Source organism: Struthio camelus, chromosome 1, assembly GCF_040807025.1.
Source record: "Struthio camelus isolate bStrCam1 chromosome 1, bStrCam1.hap1, whole genome shotgun sequence".
Taxonomy (NCBI): Eukaryota; Metazoa; Chordata; class Aves; order Struthioniformes; family Struthionidae; genus Struthio; species Struthio camelus.
This window is the reverse complement of record NC_090942.1, coordinates 135,084,678-135,104,377: the sequence shown is the minus strand read 5'-3', so window position 1 is coordinate 135,104,377 and position 19,700 is coordinate 135,084,678. Positions and strand designations below refer to the sequence as shown.

Sequence of the window (19,700 nt, the reverse complement as noted above, 5' to 3'; positions counted from 1 at the left end):
TTGCAATAAGCTTATTTTTGTCCTTAGAGCAGCTCCAGGCTTGTTCCTGGAACTGAGTTTTAGATGTACTGACACCATGCACTCTCTTGCTGTTTACCTCCTGCCGCAACATGAGGAATGCTTTGAGCCTTTTGACACTAGTCTCTTTTACAGTCTTAGGCCTTTGCCAAAGACAGAGTTGACTTTTAGAGTTGGCTTTGCGCTCTTTTTTTGTGTCTGGGCAAAAACACTTTTTGCCCAGAGGTGGATCATGAGGGGCTTTCCTGTTCATCTCAAGAGGAAAGGCTTTAGGGTGGCTACCTCTTGAAAGAGGTTTAGCCTCCCCAAGTTGAATATGTACATGTTTATTCAGAGTGCCTTTGTTCTCTCAGGTTCATGTAGTGGCTGTGTTTGCTCTACATCCATATATGGAGGGCTTTTGGTTTATTCCTAGCCTATCACTGATAGGCTTTTCAGAAGCTTTGAGGCTTCCACCATAAGGAATCCAACTTCTGCCCCCTGGATGGATCCACATCTGATTTCCACTTCTGTGATGTGGAAACTCTTTGAAATATGCTAGCATATTCCTTTCTCCATGTGGATGGCCTTAATGGTTGTAATTGCTACATTACCATCTTCAGCTTCTGATGACTGAGTCAAGCTTGTGGCTGTGTTCCTTATGCCCCTTTTTTCTAAAGCAGATGATCACTCCCAAGGCCATTAGAAGTTCTGAGGTGATCTGAGAGTGCTGCATAAGTGTAGATATTCCAGCATCTTGCCTCCATGCCCAGTTATGTTTACTCCAGGGTGAGGTTCTCCACGTAGCTTTGATGTTAAATGGGGTTTTGATCTTTTCCCTAGGGCATGTTTTGTAGTGCTAATGACGGGGCCCTTTTAGGAGGTTTTTGGAGTTAACCGTCTTGACAAAAGGAATTCCTCCTGGATAGCTGATTTTATGAGACTCTCTAGAGAGTCTCTATGAGAACATTCCCAGTGTTGATTAGTTCCGTGTTACTAGAGTTCAAGCAGCGTCTCTGACAGCCTTGTGTAATATGTCCAGCCTTGCAGATGTCAGAACAACCGGTAGAAAGTTTTCCATATAACAGGACATATTCATAGATATGTCTGTAGGCAACACATCTTGAAGGAGAACAGTTATAGGCAAATAACCAGTCCTTTCTGGGTGCCAGTGAATTTACTGTCCTTGTGCCTGTCACATAGCTGTGACTCTTAGCAGTGACTGTTTTATTTTGTAGTGTCACTTTGGACAGGAGAAAAGAGATATATATATAGGTGGTGTTCAACTGAAATTGTTGCGATACCTTAGCAAATTACTGCTAGTCTGCAGAACTGCCACATCTGTTAATGTGCTTGCTTTTAACCCATAACTGTGAGGAAAAATTCAGTTGCTTGAACCACTTTCATTAAGGTAGCTTAAGCAGCATAGCTGGAACGGGTTTGAGTCTGTAGCTTCTCCTCATTGAGCTAAAAACTGCTGCTTTTTTTCTGAAATGTTTTTGCAAAGGAGAGAGTGAATATTAAGAATCATTCAGAAGTCATTCAGACAAGAGCACAGCTTGAACTTGCTGTACCTCAACAATAGATAATGCTTGATTTGGACTGGGTTTTTTTTTTTTGGTTCTGTGGGAAAGAATGAAGAATCTTAAAAAAAAAAAAAAATTTCAGCTTTTCTCCCCAAAAAAACTTTAAAAACAAAGTATCATAAACACATGATATTTGGAAAAATTGAACTTGTGATTGTCCATATCGTCCTTTCTCATCCTCTTATATTTGAAATGGGAGGTACAAATACTAAATTGTGATTGGGACATAATAAATAAGCAGATATTATGGTTAACCTATTATTAGATCCCTTGTCTGGTTTTCCAGCCCTGAGCAAAGACAAAAATAGCTTGTCTCCAGTAATCTGCTTTTGTTCATAAAGCTTTAAAAAGAATATGCCCGTTCTTGACAATGGGCTATGACCATACAGATAAAAAAGGATTAAAATTGATACCAGTTTCACGTTTGTAAACCAATGCCAAAATGAGTGTTCTGCTTGTGGCCTTTCAGATGCAGGATAAATGTTGCTAGTCTGTCTTAACTGATTTTCATCGTTCAGTGTTCTGTTCTCGTGTTTTTTAGATGCTTATGAAACAGCTAAGATGTTATGTGAGCAGTACTATCTGGTTGCACCAGATCTGGAAGTTGAAGAATTCAATGGTAATTGTGAAATTCATTTAATTCTGAAGTGATATATTTCAGAAAAAAACACTTCTCACATGTTTTCCAGCTTTGTTTGTTTAATTGTAAGTTCTAATTGAAACCCTGCAGTCCTCTGTGCAGGGTTCCTTTTCCTCCTCTCATACTTTATCTACATGGGCACCTGAATCTTAGTTTATCACTGGCGTGTTTACTTAATTCATGATGCTGCATTCAGAGTGCCATCTGCTGAATTGACTCTCACGTGAAGGTGGTTCAGAATTCTACTTACTGGAAAAGAAACAGGCTTGCCTTCTACTAATCTTTTAATAGGCCTGAACTATGTTTCATTTTGAAATATGCTTATAAATTCCACTCTTAGTCCGTGGGTCAAGACGGTTAGCTCTTCTGCGCAAGGTGGCAAATGTGGAACAGTCTTCCCCTCCGCCCCCATAGTCTATGCATGGAGTCTTATACATAAACTTTTCACATGAAAATCTTTTTCTAGTTGATTGTCAAGAAGAAAATTGGATGATACCAAACTGAGTTAGTTGTTGCCAGTCTGTTGACTGATCATTTTGTTCCCCATTTGTACTGATGAAATAGTAAAAGTAGATTTTATTTATTTATTTAAGTTACAAAATAAATTATCGTAAGTGATTCTCACAAACTTTGGGCAACTGTCCAAACACAAGGTTTCCAGACTTCAGCAGAAAAAGGAAAAGGATTACAAAAGTCTCAGAAATTGAAAATAAATTCTAAATAGAAGGAATGATATATGGGAACACACGTAGCTCAAAGCAGAATTCACCATTGTAGGAATACTTCTTTTGCCAACGTTGGTGCATTACTACCACCTCCCTCTCCCAAAATCAAAAAACCCAGCCTTCCCTCCACTCAAAACCAACTGTTTGATATTAGGGTTAGATTATCACAAGGTACTAAGTGACGCAGCAGAGCGTTCAGTACAGGATTCATTTGAAGACAAGGCCCAAAGATCCAATGGTGGAGCAAATTTCATCGTCCCAAGATGATGAAGGATCACGATCTCATCAAAAAAGGAGAGGAGGGGAAGGATAACTTGTTTCCGTCATACTTACTAAATATCAACATGAGGAAAGGAACTTTTCCGATTACCTCACAAGACTGAAAATAACCTATTTTCTGCATGTACTGTGCTCCTCAAATGAGTACAGATCAGTCCTTGTCATTACAGAAGAGGCATGTATATTGTGTACTGCTGTGGACTTGTTGATGCATAAGCAAAAATCAGTACAAAATCAGTATGTGGGACAAAATCAGTAAAACAGCAGGTTGCTGTGCAAATAATTACACAGAACATTGTTTTGATCATCTATTTCTAGGAGTTTTCACCAGATCTTAGAGAAATTACAAGAGTTTTTATATACCCTCTGTGTGTCTCTTAAAGTAATAACTGGGATTTTCAGCCCTTGGGGCCAACGAAATGAAATAGTCTGGCCCCTTTCTGCGGGCATATTTTTACCCTCCTGCAGGTTAGGAAGCAGAAATTTAGAGACTTTAGAGTTTCTTCAGTGTGGAACTGCTGCTGAGTCTGACGAGCTATGACTGTATAACTTAATGCTAGTGGAAATTTGAATGTTCAGGGACGACAGCATCTTCAGCACCAAAACTGTCACTGAATGTATTAAATGTAACTGCTGAATGTATTAACTCTCTAGTACGCAGAGTTATGCCACACGCTACTGAAATGTTGATAAGAAGGTCAGCAGTGGACAAGAACAACTCAGTTATGATTTGGAAGAAGGGAATGATGATACTTTTTGAAATATGTTTTGAAGATTTATAAAAATGCCTTTCATTTTGCATGCTTTCCTTAAGGGAAAATAATGTGTGCATTTGCTTTTAGAATATTTAAACAATTTTTTTAGTTTAAGAACCGTTTTTTGTCCAGTCTGTGTTATGCTTAAGTATTGCATGTGTTTTTAAAAAAATAAACACTAGATAGAGTTAATAATTTTTAAAGTATCATAAATAACACTGTCAGTACTAACCACTGCTTAGTGATGTTTCATATCTAAACACAGTCTGCTCACATGGATGACTTTAAAAATCATCATCAGAATGTGTCATTTCAGGTGATGCCTGTAACTGAAATTTGTGTTTTCACTTCATGCAGCATGTTTTACGCTTGGAAAATTAGACGTAATTGTCTATAGTTTCATACTGTTGCTGTAAATAGAATTACTGCAAGGGATTGTTTGGTGTCTTTTTTTTTTTTTTTTTTTATAGCTAAAGCTCCAAACAAGCCCATTCAAGTAGTCTATGTACCATCTCATCTGTTTCATATGCTATTTGAATTATTCAAGGTAGGTAGCACTTTTTAATATTTGGAAAGGGTTGGTGAACTTACATTACAGTTGTAATTAAAATTCTTTTTGGTTCCTCTTAAGTGTTCTTTCAGATTTCCTTTCTTTAAGCGTAGTCTTAACCCAGTGAAGATTGTTTGAAATTGTAGTGAAAGCTAGGCACAGGACCCTGTATGATGATGCCCTTGTATACTTTAGAAATGTTTCTGTGTTTTTTCCAATTTCTCCTTTTGCACTTTTGCAGCTGATCAATTTAAAGCAAGTATAAACAATCTAATTTGGCAGTGATGATACATTATAAAGCCTTATAATTTTCACCAGCTTGCTGCTTTATTGCCAGTTTGAGGACTGGGTAGGATCAGTGTCTTCTGTTTATGGTGAAAGCAGTCTGTGTCTGTTGAACAATGTAAATGGTATGTTTTGTTCTGTTTTTGTTTGCTTTCTGAGTTGTTTGAACAACAGTGAAAATGGAACGTGGGAGAGCTGTTGCAGGAATGGCATGTTTTTGGAATAAGACAGGTGGTCTCTAGGTGGTGCAATTGAACCTACTAGCAATCCAAGAAAAAACAATGTATTTGGTCAGAGAGAATCTTCTCGTAAATAATATATTTTGGTGTTGATTTTTGACATCTGTTGAGGACATTGATTTTAGTCATCCCCTGCCTTGTTATTTGTAAAGTTAGCTCTAGGCCAGAGAAGAGGATTTGAAGACTGATTGTAGGTGTGCTTTGGTACAAGTCACGAAACTGTATGAAAATTAAATTGTAGCTGTAAGTAATGTTACATCTGTGATGGACTGGCAGTGGAAACTTAATTAAAAAGAATACAGTCAGAATAATGGACTGTAACGTAACGGTTTTGTGACTCAGATCAATAAAATAAAAGCTATTGCTCTGTGGTGAGCATCAGTATTGGTGTTCTGGAAGGTGGAGGGCAAGGATGTTGTCTTATTTAATAATTGCTGGATTTCGCAAGGAGAAAATTTTTTCCTGCTTTATGTTCTCTGGCTTTCTGTCAAGTAGAGAAGAGTATGTATGATAGAGTTCTGATGTAAAAGTCTAATTGGGCAGCTGATTTGCCTGAAAGCGCTCCTTCAATTTGTTTTAAATGTGTCCTTTTCTATCTTGCATAGAAATGTAGGACAAGGCATCTAGAGTCCACAAAACATATGCAAGTTGTAAGTTGTCACAAAAAGTATATATGGTAACGTCAGAAGCTACATTTATCAGAATCCAAGACGCTGTTTTCTTCTTTTATCTTCAGAACTCAATGAGAGCTACAGTGGAACTGCATGAAGGTAAGAGAGAAGGCTATCCATCAATCAAAACCTTAGTCACTTTGGGGAAAGAAGATCTATCTATTAAGGTAAATGCCTAAAAATAAGTTCTTATACAACTTGTGAACCTGTTAATGCCTTTTCATATTACAAGTCATTATTCCAAAGTTAAGTACTGTGTGTATTCTGGCATTTATTTCATATTCGTGAATTTTTCTTAAGTCATTTAGATAATGCTTCTTGTGTTTTGCACTGTTTTTTTCAGAACATGATGTTTAGCACTTTAACTTTTCGTTTCCTAGATAAGTGATCAAGGTGGAGGCGTACCTTTAAGAAAAATAGACAGGTTGTTTAACTACATGTACTCTACAGCACCCAGGCCTAGTTTGGAGCCAACGAGAGCTGTGCCTTTGGTAAGCGACTGTAATACATATTTAAGTATCCCTTGACACTACTCTAGTCATGCCTTTCCTTTCACTGCAACCAACTGGATCAGTTTTTCCATTGAAGAAATTGCTATTGTTAGTAACTTTGTACAGGTATAACATATCAGGGGAAAATGCAGTCTGCTATCGCCTCTTAGTCTTTGGAGTAGAGAATTGCTTTTCTTTGTCATGGACATCATATTCTTGGAAGGAAGCTCATCTTCATAAGAACAACATTTTCACAGGTTGATGGACAGGATTTCTTAGTGCTTTGTTACTGAAAAGGTGAATAACCTAATGAGCTGCTACTTGGTGTGTAAGTTACTGTTTACCTAAGTTTACTAGATTAAATATTTATTGAAGAGGTGAACCGCACTGTAAGTATTACAGCAGTTGAGAGACACTTCCTGATAATACATGCATCTATACTAAACTTTGAAAATGACTTTTATAGATGGTGTGTAAACATATTTTAAAAAAAAAAATCCCCAAACGCATGTGTGATAGGATCACATTTGATGTATTCCTGTTCAGTTGGAGGTATCTCACATGATACTCCCTTTTGAGATGTGTCAGACCTAGAAAACAAAAAAGCCTCATCATAGCTTCCTCTAAGTAAGGAACTGCTTCAGCATTGTATACTCTGATTTTTTTAGCAAGTATGGGGGTTTTGGTGGTGGGTTTGTTTTATTAAGCTTTATCTATTGAGTCTTTGTGTTAACGGTGATATAAACTTGTTCCACTTTGTGTGTATAAACTGTTCCATTTGTCTGTCATTCAGTAAGTGAATCAGTAGTGATACTGTGTTCTTGCTTTTCTCTCATCTTTACTCTGTATTGCTTGTGATCCGATCCCTTATCTTCAGGCATGCCAAGAAAAAGTGCATTCTTTAAGCAATTTGCTCTCCGTGTTTAAATACATTCTTATGTGATATGTTCTTATGTGATCTTCTTTTCTGATAGTTCTGTGGATGAAGAGACTTCAGGCAGCTAATAAAATGTAGTGCAGAGTATATGGCTATTTCTGATATAAAATACCTGAAAGTGAATTTAAGCTTGAAATCTTCTCAAAGTGGTACAGAGTAAAAACAGTTTCCTTTTACATTTTTAGCAGAGAGTCTTTATGGTACTATATTAGTCCACAGTTTTGGCAGTGTGGAGTGTAAGCGTATTGCATTATTTTCACCAGTGTTTGACGCTGCAGTAGGTGTGAAACCCACTGACCTGACATTAATCCTTCTAACTTCCTAATTCCACAAAACGTTAGTAACGAGTATTTCAGGCAATACTGTGCCTTTTTCATAGAACATCATCTTGCATGGGATGAGTGGTGTGGAACAGTCGTTAATTCAAATACAAAGTTTGTTCTTCAGGTCAGGAATAGTAGAATCTTTCTTGATTCATAATCTGCCTTTATTCTACCTCACTTTTGGCCAGCAGTTTCCTTTATCAGCTTACAAAGGTTTCCTGAAAGTTATTATTTCTTGGTGGAGGGAAAAAAAAAAAAAAAAAACCTTGTATCTTGATTACCAGTTACGTTCACTGTTAGAATGTCTCTGCCTTTGTGGCACTCTGATTGTAAAATGTCTTCAATTAAGATTGTTCTGGGTGTTTTTTTTTGTTTTTTCCTTTGCTTTCCTTTAGCAGTGTATTCCTCTGTTTATTTTGTAATCTTTAAGACTGCTTACTTTGATTCTGTGGCATTTATATGTAGTTTTCTTCTAACCTACCCTGTCTTCAGGCTTCATTTTCCTCTTCAGCCCATATGTCTTTGTAGTCAGACCTATAAAGTATCCCCTCTCTTGTGAACGTGACAGCTTCTGCCTCTTTTAAAACTTTCTGCTGCCTGTAGGTCGCTGAATGTTGAGAAGAGTTGTTAAGCTCTGTTGTTATACATGTGCGTTCAGAAGGGAAAAGAAAAACAAGAACTGGGAGTTTATGGCATATTTTTCCGCTAAGAGCAAAAGGGACTTTCACAGTGAGCCCTGACACATACTATGGGCCAGATCCAGTTATAAAAACAATTATGCTATTCTTTGTATGTTAGTCCAGAAATAAAAATCCTTCATCAGGACGATTTCATATAAATGAATCATCTTTAAAGTCCATAAAGAAGGAAGGCTTCTTAATTGCTCAGTACTAAAGACCAAAACACTTGAAAGAATTACAGTGCTCTAGAAGATAGGTAGGTATCTTGACTTAGATATGTTTGTTTACTAAACTGTCGTGCAGTGTAAAAAGACTTATTTTCCTGTTCTAACTCCCTCCCCTTGTTATAGGATCCCCTCTCTAGTTTATGAAACATTCATTGACTTAGAGGTTGGGAAGAGAGGGATCTGTGATTGATGAAAATTATTTTTCAGTATTAGTGCAAATTTTTTAAAATCAGCTGAGAAACTTTGTTACCATGGCAGCATTCAGATTCCAGCAGGTCTCGGGTTCATCTGTAGCATTATATGCACGATGGAATCATTAGAGGCACGTGGTAATGTTTAATGATAATTAGATTTGGGGGGATGAGGGGGGAAATTCAACAATTCTGTCTGTGTTGAAAGCGTTTGCTTATAATGGGAGAAATGTTGTTTAAGGTCTAAGTAAATGTGTCAACACCAGTAACAAACACATTTCATAATTTCCCCTTTGTATAATACATACTATAATATTAAATGAGAAATTGGCACTAAAAAGCTTTCTCTTCTCAAGGCAGTTGTGCAGTCATTGATTGTATTCTGTACGCTGGATCAAGCATGGACCTACGTTAGTAATCAGTTTGTGTTAATTTTCTTGTATTTTGCAAAATAGAGATCTTACCTTAATGAGGTACTTATATCTGAGATCTGTTGTCTTTGCATTTCCTAACAATTACCTGGTTTGGGAAATACCCTGAAGACAATGTAGAGAAGGAACTGATGGGAAATGTGTGGAAGAGGAAGAGGAAAATAATTATGTGGGCCAGTATGGTTTGTAAAAAGATTCTCCTGGAAGAAAGATAGGAGAAGGAAGCAAATGAAAGTTGGACATAATTTCTTTATATGTCTATAATTTCTGTATATTTCATTAATGTCTGTTAAGGAAGTATAATTCTGGGGAGAGGGAAGTGTAACATGTTTTAAGATTTGCTTGATATAGCCCTTAACTTGAGCATTTCCTGGGTGGTATGTACTAGCTACAATTTGCCTTGCAGTTAGTGTACTTGTAATTTCAGTAGAATATTTGTTGTCCCGTTTGCAGCAAGTAAGTGTTTGGAACCTTTTTGTAGAAGTTCTTTCTAAGACAGTCACGATACCTTCCCCTCTTTAGAGATTCACAAAGAGGTACATCTGGTCTTGAAAAGAGATGTGTGAAAGTGATGCCTGTGACTGGAATGAGTGTCTTGGAGAATTAAGTTTTTGAGTATGCTGTTTTTTGCAAGAGTGCATCTAAGTAGCTGTTTTGACTGTGGCAATGGACACTAATAACGGTAACAAGCAGTGTGAGTACAAAAAGGCAAACGGTTTCCAATTATGCTTGCCATTTCTGTTTCTCCTTTTGCTCTGATGAACCATTACAGTCATCAGTGTGAGCAACTCTAATCAATCTGAGAGCACTAAATTTAGCCTTCTGTAAAAACAAGGAAGGAGGACAAAAGATACTGTGCAGATTGTAGGTGACAAAATTTGTGATGGATATTGTAGTACAAAGTTGTTTAATATCCCCTTTCCCCCTCCAAGGGGTTTTGGATAGGTTTGTTACTTATGAAGTGACACCACATATTAACTGTGTGTAATGCTCACGCATCCTTGTTCTTAGCAGTATTTTGTAGATCACTATGGGGTTTGGTTTTTAAGATTCAGTGCCTGATTCTTGCTGGGAAGTCAAGTGTTGAATCAGTTCCACTAAAATCATTTACTCTGTCTGAACCCTTGCCCCTCCCAGTATCTTTTCCGTTTTTCTTTATAGAAATATTATATTGGAATGAGTTCATTGTTTTTTCTGAAAGCTTTAAGTGCCTAATTCTTTCCGTAATCTATCCTTACGGAAAAGTTTTATTACTCCGTTGCCCTACATACCCTTACTTTCAAATGCTTGTATGTTCGGAAGCCCTCCTTTATTGCTCTGGACAGTCCTGAATCGTTCAGGGAGTTTGATTCGAGTGGATAATCAAACAGTGGTTCTCAGCAAATACCCACTTGTCTGAAAGAGAGGGTTTGTAGATGAAAATCTTACTTGCCGGATGCAGTGAGAGGTGCTTGCTTTTTATTTTATTTTTGTTATGATAACTTTGTCTCCCAAGAGGGTTGGAAAAGGTGTGAAGCCTTGACTTGTTGGCAGCTATGGTTATGCATAACAGTATTTTAAAATCTAAAATCTGTAGCTGTCAAGTCTTTTGCGCTTTGACAAATAGTGCGGTCTGTACAGGCTTTTAATCTTCAATAGATCATTCACTGTGCTGTGGAATCCTGACTTTTGTTAGATGACTAAGCAATAGCCAAGATTGTTTGCTTAATATTGCTTTACATATTGATAACAAAGTCAATTTTCTCTGCAGTAGTCTTCTGAACTCCTTTGCAGTATGGCATTGCCAATCACTCAAATAGTAGCCTGACCTAGATGAAGTAAGCTATTGTTTCTTGTTTTCTTGTATGTTCTCCTAAGTGTAGAGACTTTTGAGAATAATAATCCCAGGACCGGGGGAGGAAAATGTGCTCTCAGGAACTTGATACCAGCAAAGAAAAAATGAAATATTACAGCAATGGTAATCATCATGAGGAAGCCATAGAAAGTATCAGCTTGCTTTGATTGAGAGACTGCGTGTACTGTGTGTGGCAACTACTTGCCTCCTTGGGGAAAATGAAAAATGACCAAATTATTCCTTAAAAAAAAAAGGTTTGGTTTTTTTTGTGGTGTTTATTTTTCCCTCTTCTATGTTTAAGCTAAAAAATTTCATCCAAGACAAAACTAGATGACTCAAAAGGCTGAATACTATCTTAGGGTGCAGGCGGAGGAGTAAAGGAAAGTTTGGAGGGTAATTGGAGGCAAATCTAATAAGTAGATATCTTTGTCTTCAGTTTTATAAGCAATTACAGTAATGTGTTGCATTTTTTAAACTTTCCGTCATATTTTTCCTTCTATTTTCATATTTTTGTAGGCTGGATTTGGCTATGGCTTGCCAATTTCTCGTCTTTATGCCAGATATTTTCAAGGTGACCTTAAACTCTACTCAATGGAAGGAGTCGGTTCAGATGCTGTAATTTATTTGAAGGTATAAATTTGACCCTCCTATAAGCTAATAATTCTGTGTAATTTGGTGGTTTATAGAGGCAAGTGTTCTGCTAATTAGATTTTTTTTCTCTTTTCACTCTTGAATTTGTTTTCAAATTTGTAATTGTTATCTTTGTTATATTGTATTGAAATCAGATATGCAGAATCCTTAGAACAGGTTATAAATGTTAACCTCAGCGCTAATATTAATTAGTTTCCAATGTGTTTTCATTCCCCAGTGTTGGATCTTTGCATTTTGTTGATCCATCATAAGTGCTGAAATTTCAAAGAATATTTGTGTGATGAGAGAGAATTTTAGTTAATACTTTTTGGTTCTGCTAGCTTTCACCACAACAAAACTGAAAGAAGACTATTGAATAACTCCTGACTAATACATTTTTTTTTCTATGCAGTTCTTGATCTCTGTGCAGTAGATAATTGATCCTGCTGTTGTTTCTCAGGAGATCCTCGGCTATTCAGAAGTTTAAGTTTAAAACTAGCTGCTTGAACTACACAAGGGAATTTAAAAATACATAGCTCATGCACAGGCTGTTGACTTTGTTATCAGTATGCCTCACTGTATAGTGAGCAAGCTGTGCAGTCCTGCACTAACTTCCGTTTCTGATGAGTTTAATCCTAAGTGTGAATATGTGGAGGAAAACTTGGGTATGGCCTTTCTCAGAGAGAAAAGGCATGCCAGCGATCTAAACCCTTTCCCCACGTGTTAGTGTTCTGACATAGTCTAAGGGAGTCTAAGTTTATTGGGTAAGTTCATTGGATTGTCTAAGTAAAATAGCTGTCTGCCCTATATTGATGACAAATCTCCCCAAAATACTTTTGATCAAAACTTTTTTTTCTTAATGTCTTTGTAGACATCGTTTCCTGGAAACAAGGGAAATATTCTAAGAAGTTATTTTATTTTAACTTGTACTATACTATAATTCTTTAGGAATGACTGGACATAGACAAGGTATTTTCAAAACAGTGTTGTGATATGTAACGCCTGGATAATTGAGGCATTTGTTCAATACAGAAGTCAGAACGCGAAAACTCCCTAGAGTATGTTTGTGCTGCTGGTATTTCTAAATGATATCTTACCATTGCTTTTCTCTTTTTCACAGGCCCTTTCAAGTGAATCATTTGAAAGACTTCCTGTTTTTAATAAGTCAGCATGGCGACACTACAAGACCACACCTGAAGCAGATGACTGGAGCAATCCTAGCAGTGAACCGAGGGATGCTTCTAAATACAAAGCTAATCGATAATTTCGCACCCTTTGTCTCTCCTGGAGATGACCTCTGCGTTCAGTATAAAGTCTCTGCTTTGTTCCAAAATCCTTCAAACCACAGTAGCCAATTACTTCCAAACAAAGACCTAATCAGTTCTTTGAAAAATAGTAAGAACAAAGTGATGATTGGGACTTAAAGGAAGGCACTAAGCGCGTTTGGTATGTGAATTCTGTCTGCTTTACCAGAATATGCTTGGCTGGTTCAGTCATGTGTTGACAGAAGGGACTGCACAGTGATTGCACTGAAGATTACAATGTTATATTTGAAATGGCCGATTTTTATTACAGTATAAGAATTGGCAAGATGTGCAGAATCCCTTTTAATGATGAAAACTATCTTACACAGCAATATGGCATAAGAGAAAAATTCTAGTGTAGTTAAACATATGCTTAGAAAATGCACTCTTTGCTGCATTTGATATTGCACAGTGTCACCTCTTACGGAAAATCCCTTTGAGCTCTTCTGATCTTATACTTAATGAGCTTATAAATGCATAGTTCTAAAAAGGGTTGTGCAGCTTTAAACTGATGCTTTCCCCAAATTTCCAGATCCATTTGTCAAGTGCATACAAAAATTATGTTCTTAAAGGCATTGTGACTTTCACTTCTTGGTATGCACCTTAATGAATTTCTTGACTTGCACAAGAATGCCAAATGATAAATCACGTTAATTATGCATTTGTAAACATTTTTCCTTGTCCTGAGGAAAGATCATAAGCAGTTTGATCATCTCTCCGTGCTTTCAAGAATTCTCATCAATATGGGAGGGGGGATTAAATTTCATGTTCATTGCCTGTTGTTTTTTGGGGTGGGGATGAGGGGAAGGGAAAGAAATGCTGAGAGGCCAGACAGCCAGTCATACAAATGAATTTGCCTTAAGAATGTTGGTCACTTGGAACCTGATTAGTATAAAACCTGTAAATAGTTTGCAAAGTTATTTATATATTCAATGTCTAACAATAGTCTGGTAATTTGAATTTGTAGTGTATATAAAGATGTTGTACACCAGCTTTTGGAAAGTGTCATTGGTCTAAATATCTGAAACTGGATGTGTGGGAGGGAAAAGAAAAGATAGATGATGCCAGATTAAAAAAAAAAAAAAATCAAAGAGGAAAAACCTAAATAATTAACATCCTCTGAAATTTGTTGTAAGCATTGCTGTTGAGTGTTAGGAAACTGTACTTCACTAAGTCTCTACCAAAAAATGTTTCTGATCTTATGGCTCTTCAGAAGAATTTATGAGGTTAGAAGTTCTGGTGATATCCTAGCCACGGGAATAAAGGTACATGAGTTGTAAGCAGCTCTGCACCCTCAATTTCTCTTAGGTGTTTTGATATTTTTTTGAAAGATACTGCAGATTTTAACAAGGAAAAATGAAACCTATTTGCTTGAACTGTGGAGGAACTATCCCTTTTGTCCTCCTGAATATTTATTTTTGTAAAGAACTGGTCTGTTAGGTAAACAGGGAAAAGCTGAGAAATTTCTAGATCTTTTTAATGATAGTACTTTGCACTTACATAGCACATTTCATCAAAGGGTTTCAGAGAGTTTTGAGCAATAAGTTTCTTATATCCCCATTTCTGAGAAGCTGAAGTCCTTATCCTGCAAACCCTTACGCTCATCTGTTGCGGTCAGTTCAAGAATTTGTACATGAATAGTTCAGGCATTTGTGGGGCTTGAGGTTTCTCTACACTGCTTGCTTAAGTGGTGTTGGAGTACCCAGTTGTTTGGGCACCGTCTCATATGCATCTATGCAGACTGCTGCAGCACTATCTGGAGACAGAGATACCAGAGTGACTGCTGAGGGCTTTCTGACTTGTTAGCTGGTAAGCAGTGCCCTCCTTAGCCCCTTCTGTCAGCAGGCTGGAGGAGGGATCATGCTGATGAGACCGTCCTGTTCTGTTTCCCAGCCACACTTGTTTAACCCTAGCGAGGAGATCTTTACATGGCACAGGGAAGGTGTACCTTGCATATCCTCCAGAGCATTTCCCATGACTGCAGACGCTGCTGCAGAGTAGGCAAATTGCTATTCAAGTGATACAGCTATGCTGCTGTGGAGAAATCAGTGTAATAGGTTTGCCTTGAAACATCAGTTAAAAGTCTCATCTACTAAAATTTAGTCAGTTAACTTCTGCCCTCACCACAACTTCCTACTGTTCTTTGAATTCAAGCTTTCTACAAATAATAGAGGAAAACTTACTTAAAAATGGAAGTTCATGATGAAACATGAAATTCATGATTTTTCTGGTTGTGTGGTCAGTTTTTCCTGGAACTTTACCTAAAATGTTCCAAAGAATAAGATCATTTGTTTAAGAAGCTTAAGTTTAGCTTTTGTTAGAAGTCATATTTTTGAAGTAATAAAATCTCACCTGGTGCTTCTTTTTGACCATCTCCTTACAAAAAGAGGAGGAGGAATGGAAAGGATGCAGGGATATTGAACACTAAGTGAATGTTAAGCATGGAAACCAATAAATGAGAAGTGAAGATACTGCAGAGGATATTATATTGTATTGTTAGTCATTTCACTACTTTTTCCACCAAAACAACTGACTGGGCTTTCAGGACTAACGGAACTGCTCTAGTACTTTGAAGAGTCGAGTCCCCTGAAATGGCAGCTATTTCCAACAACCCTGAGCATGACCAAGCAGTTCAGAAAAGGAAGAGAGAGCACAAGAAATGCATTTTTCTTTCCATTTTTCAAGGTCTGTCCTTGGGAATTTTGCTGAGTGTGAGCAAGAAGTAACTTTACTCTCTCTCTCCAGCCTTGTCTAGACATCCTGTGTTTTAATAGAAATCTCGGGTCTGCTGTAAATTGTACCTCACTCATTGTCCTCATGCCATGTTCCTACACAGGGATATCTGAAAATTGTCTTAGGAACCAACAGCAACAGACCTATGAGTAGAAGAGAGTTTTCCCATGGGTATGCCTGAAAAATGAGGGTGGATACATTTTTTGATCTGACTGGTTTAACTACGGATTCTGTTCTCTTTTTTGGTCACTTCTGGCTTTGACTGGAATCTGTTGCAACTCTCTCAGTATTTTGGGGCAGTGAATTGAAAACTTTTTATGATACAAAAATGTGTTTCTTTGTTATGGATTTTGGATGTATGGCCTGCTAATGTTATCGCAACCTGTTTGTCTTGAGTTACAGGACACAGTAATTAGAAAAAAATGTTTTCAGTGAAAATGCGTTGTATCTGTTGTGCTTAGTGATTAACAGAAACAATCTGAGCAAGAGATGCTTGCTCCTTGATTCTTCCTGAGAATTTACAACCGCTTTGTGTGTCTTAGTGTAAACGGAATAGTTTAGCTTTTTCTTCTGGTGTGCATTTTCTGGTGTATCTGTCTTAAATATAATTATTAATGCCCTGTGTAGTTTAATACTAATAGATACTGAAGCCTCTCCAAATCTTATACATATTTCTGCTCCCTGTTTCTTCTAGATTTTGCTTTAAGACTAAAAAGGGTCTTTCAGAGTCAGCACTTCCTAATAATTATTCAAAAAATATTGAAAGGCTTACACAAGTGTTGTTTTACAACTCAGGTTCACAGTCCGTGCCTCTGTACTTGACTGTGATGATCTAGAATTGTACCGAGAAGGTCTTTATCCTTCTGCAGTTTGTGCTACCTCTTGGGTGATGTTTAAAGCAGATTCCTAGACATAAAAGTTTAAGGAATATGGCTATTCGTTCTAGTGGTATTGCAAAACTCAAGCTACTTTTTGGCTGTATAAGCTACACTGATGCTCTAACTACGTAACGTAATTTTCATTGTCCTCAGTGGTGTGCAGAATTGGTTTGCTCTGAAACAGCTGTCGCTTTCTCAAAAAAAAAAAAAAAAGTGAACAAAGTGATCGTTTCTCGCTGTAGTGCAATCTCCTATTCTATTCACCTCAACCCAAACTTAAGTGTTTAGGGTGAAATCTTGACCTCGTAGATATAGAAGACATTTTATCCCCTTGCCCTTAATAAGCACTTTTAGATCCTTACATGCTAGGTGCTGTAGAGTGCAAAGTGGTCTTGACAGATATAAATCATTTTGTAGAAAACTGCCTAAATGTTTATTTTTAGTTACATTTCTCTCTTGACAACAGCCACGTCTGATTGTGAGATGTTCAGTTAGTATGCATGTTTCCTTGGTTGCTGCACAGATGCAGTAGTTTCTAATGGCTCTACATCTCCTGTTCTTGACATATTCACTTACCGGTGAGTTATATATCTAAGCATGTTTTAGCAGAAGTTAAGAAAACGTGATGGCAGATGACAAAATGGTGTATTACTGAATGCAAAGATGAATTTATTCACAAATGAGGAATACAGTCATTATGTGGTGACTTCAGGGCTGAATCTTGGAAATACTTGCACAAGTAACTGCTTAGGAGAGTAATCTCACTTAAGTGGATCTGCTTTCAGGATCAGGACCCAAGCTGTTGATGTTAATTAAAAAATGAAGGTTTATGTAACTAAAGTAACTTTCTAATTAAAAATAGCTAGGAAAATTTAGAGTTCATATACTTCACATGCAGTATTATGCCTTAAAAGGTCTCAGAAATTGGCATAGATAAAACTTGTTTGTTAATTAAATTTTTTGTAGTGTCAGTAGGATTGATTTATTTGATTGTGATAATTCAGATGTTTTCAAGCTCGTATCAAATGCTTTATTAAATTTTTTTTCCTTTGAGCTGAATACTGCTGAAAGGTGCCAGACTGACAGTCCTTAAAATTCATACCCTCTTGTTTACAGATCATATTATAAGATGGGCAGTGGCAGTGCAAATTTCCTCATGGTGCACTGTTTGTTAGTACTTTCAGCGGTTTATTTAGCAAGGGCTGTCCTTAGGTGAGAGACCTGCTAGCCGTTTCATGCTTGCCTTCTCTGCTGAACAAAGTGCTCAATTTGTGCAAATCGTATTGGGTTTTATGATGTGCGTTTCTATCAGTAAAAGTCAAGTGAATTTGCTCTTGGCGTTGGCTACTGAGCAGAAGCTGCATGATACTAGCCCCAGTCGCTGGTGAGCTGGTCTGTATTGTATGTAGCATCCAAGAGGGAAGGAGATCTCACGCTGCTGTTCCTCTGAGGTGACAGCGTTCAGACTACCGGTTTGAATGAACTGAACTTTTTAATGGAGGAGGGGGAGCCTAATTGTTCATGAGATTACTTGGTGATGTTTTAAATTTTATTTTGTGTCTTCTGTAACTTGTGTTGGAATTGTTTCTAGTCTGGTAACCATGTACATAATTTGTGTATGCTCTTACTGTCCTTTTTTCTTTTCATTGCTGTCAAATAAAAATATGTAAAAACTACGCAGTTGACATCTTTAAGGGCCTGAATCAGTTTCACACACCATGGAGCTTAGTTTGTAATCTGGCAGCACAGGTTGAACTTTAGGCACATGCCCGAAGAGGGGCACACAGAGAGCTTCAGTTTGGAGCTCAGAGTAATTTTAGAAACCACAAACTAAATATGTGAAATGTTCTGCTTGCCTGTTCTGTCATAAAGTGATTTGAAACTTTCTTTTTTTGCTTTTCTGGAAACCTGCATTTGGGCGTTTTCAAGCCCATCTTCCTCCCCGCAGAGATGTAACCTTAATATCTCAAGCTAACTTCCTCTTTGTTTACTTATTTCTAGAACTAAATGTAGATGTAATTACTTCCACACTGCAGTACTCTGAATTCTCAGATGCCTTTAATCTGATCTCTTTTGTATCAGATGTCCAGGCAGATTTTAAGACTTTAAAACTCCCAGTGCCTTTGATAAATATGTTTTATTCCTGTCCAATGTGACTCTTTTACTTCCTCTCTAGGAGATTTATGAGTACAATTTTAAGGAGTCTTGATCTTATGAAAATGCTTATTTTCACGAAAGACTCACGCTTGCGCTCTGAAGCTCCCTTCAGTTAACTTTCAGTGATGCTTGTGGCGTGAAACGTAATTTGTTTTTAAAAAGGTAAATTTACATGCTAACATTGCTGTACTTCACAATTCTTGATTTTGCTGTTATGCTAGAACTTGACATTAAAACGTTTACAAAGCAGCAGTTCTGTAGAAAACAAAATTGACGGTACTTGATTTGAGAGGAATTTTGAAGCAAGTTTTTTTTGGTTTTTTTTTTTTTTGCTAATTGTAAGTGTGAAGATGTATCTTTCTACAAAATAATGGAAATGCAAACACATTTGTAGGAGAATGGCTTTTTGAAAAATATGTCACTGCAGAAATTGCTCTGGGTCCATCATTTTTGCAAATATTTATTCTGCTTTATTCCTTTTTCTATACAAATATGTTCCCTGGCTTCTATAGGCTTGCAGCTTTAAAAAAAAAAAAAAAAGTGGTAATGGGGAATGTGTACCCTAATATATTTTGGAATAAAACTTATTTCTATTATATTGTAGTCTGAGCTCAGAAACTTAAGTGACTTAATTTTGTGACTCTATTTTACTCTCTCTCCTTAACTAACCTTCATTGGTCCTTTCTGAGAACACTAGTAGAGATAAGAAAAGTTCAGGCTTCTTATCTAGAAACTGCCATTTCTAGATACGAAATGGCCTAGACTGCAACGACCTAAAATAGAACCACCTTGGCAAGAACCCCAAATTTTCCTTTCTCCTTTCATAGAGGAGTCCAGGCACAGTTGTAGTTCAAGGGACTCTGCATTATATTGAAATAAATTAAATTTATTTAGCTACTGGGAGCTTAGCCATGTGAAAATATACAATAATGTTTGTTTCAAAAGATGAGTTTCATTCATGTTTCTCCAAATACTTGGTTTAGGGGGAACACAGACTCATGTGCAGAAAAGGTGTTAGCATTGGCAATGAAATCAAAGGAAAAAGATCCCGTATAGTTACATAGCAAAACGACTAGAGAAACCAGAATAGTCTAGATACAATTTTAGTGCAGTTTGCAGCATACATAAGGTATGGGTAGTACCAAGGCTCCGTAACA

The 19,700-nt window shown here is 37.1% G+C and overlaps 1 protein-coding gene across 2 annotated transcripts in view; it reads left to right on the top strand.

Annotated features, from left to right (window-relative positions):
* Nucleotides 1–18,062, top strand: part of PDK3 (pyruvate dehydrogenase kinase 3) — a 59,286-nt gene extending 41,224 nt beyond the window's left edge. For both annotated transcript variants that reach the window (XM_068917414.1, XM_068917423.1), the window contains 6 exons: nt 2,125–2,202; nt 4,453–4,529; nt 5,793–5,894; nt 6,108–6,218; nt 11,358–11,471; nt 12,592–18,062. In XM_068917414.1, coding sequence (XP_068773515.1) covers nt 2,125–2,202; nt 4,453–4,529; nt 5,793–5,894; nt 6,108–6,218; nt 11,358–11,471; nt 12,592–12,735 — 626 coding nt within the window. In that variant the 3' untranslated portion in view covers nt 12,736–18,062. The remainder of the gene's footprint in view (nt 1–2,124; nt 2,203–4,452; nt 4,530–5,792; nt 5,895–6,107; nt 6,219–11,357; nt 11,472–12,591) is intronic.
* Nucleotides 18,063–19,700: the final 1,638 nt, after the last annotated feature.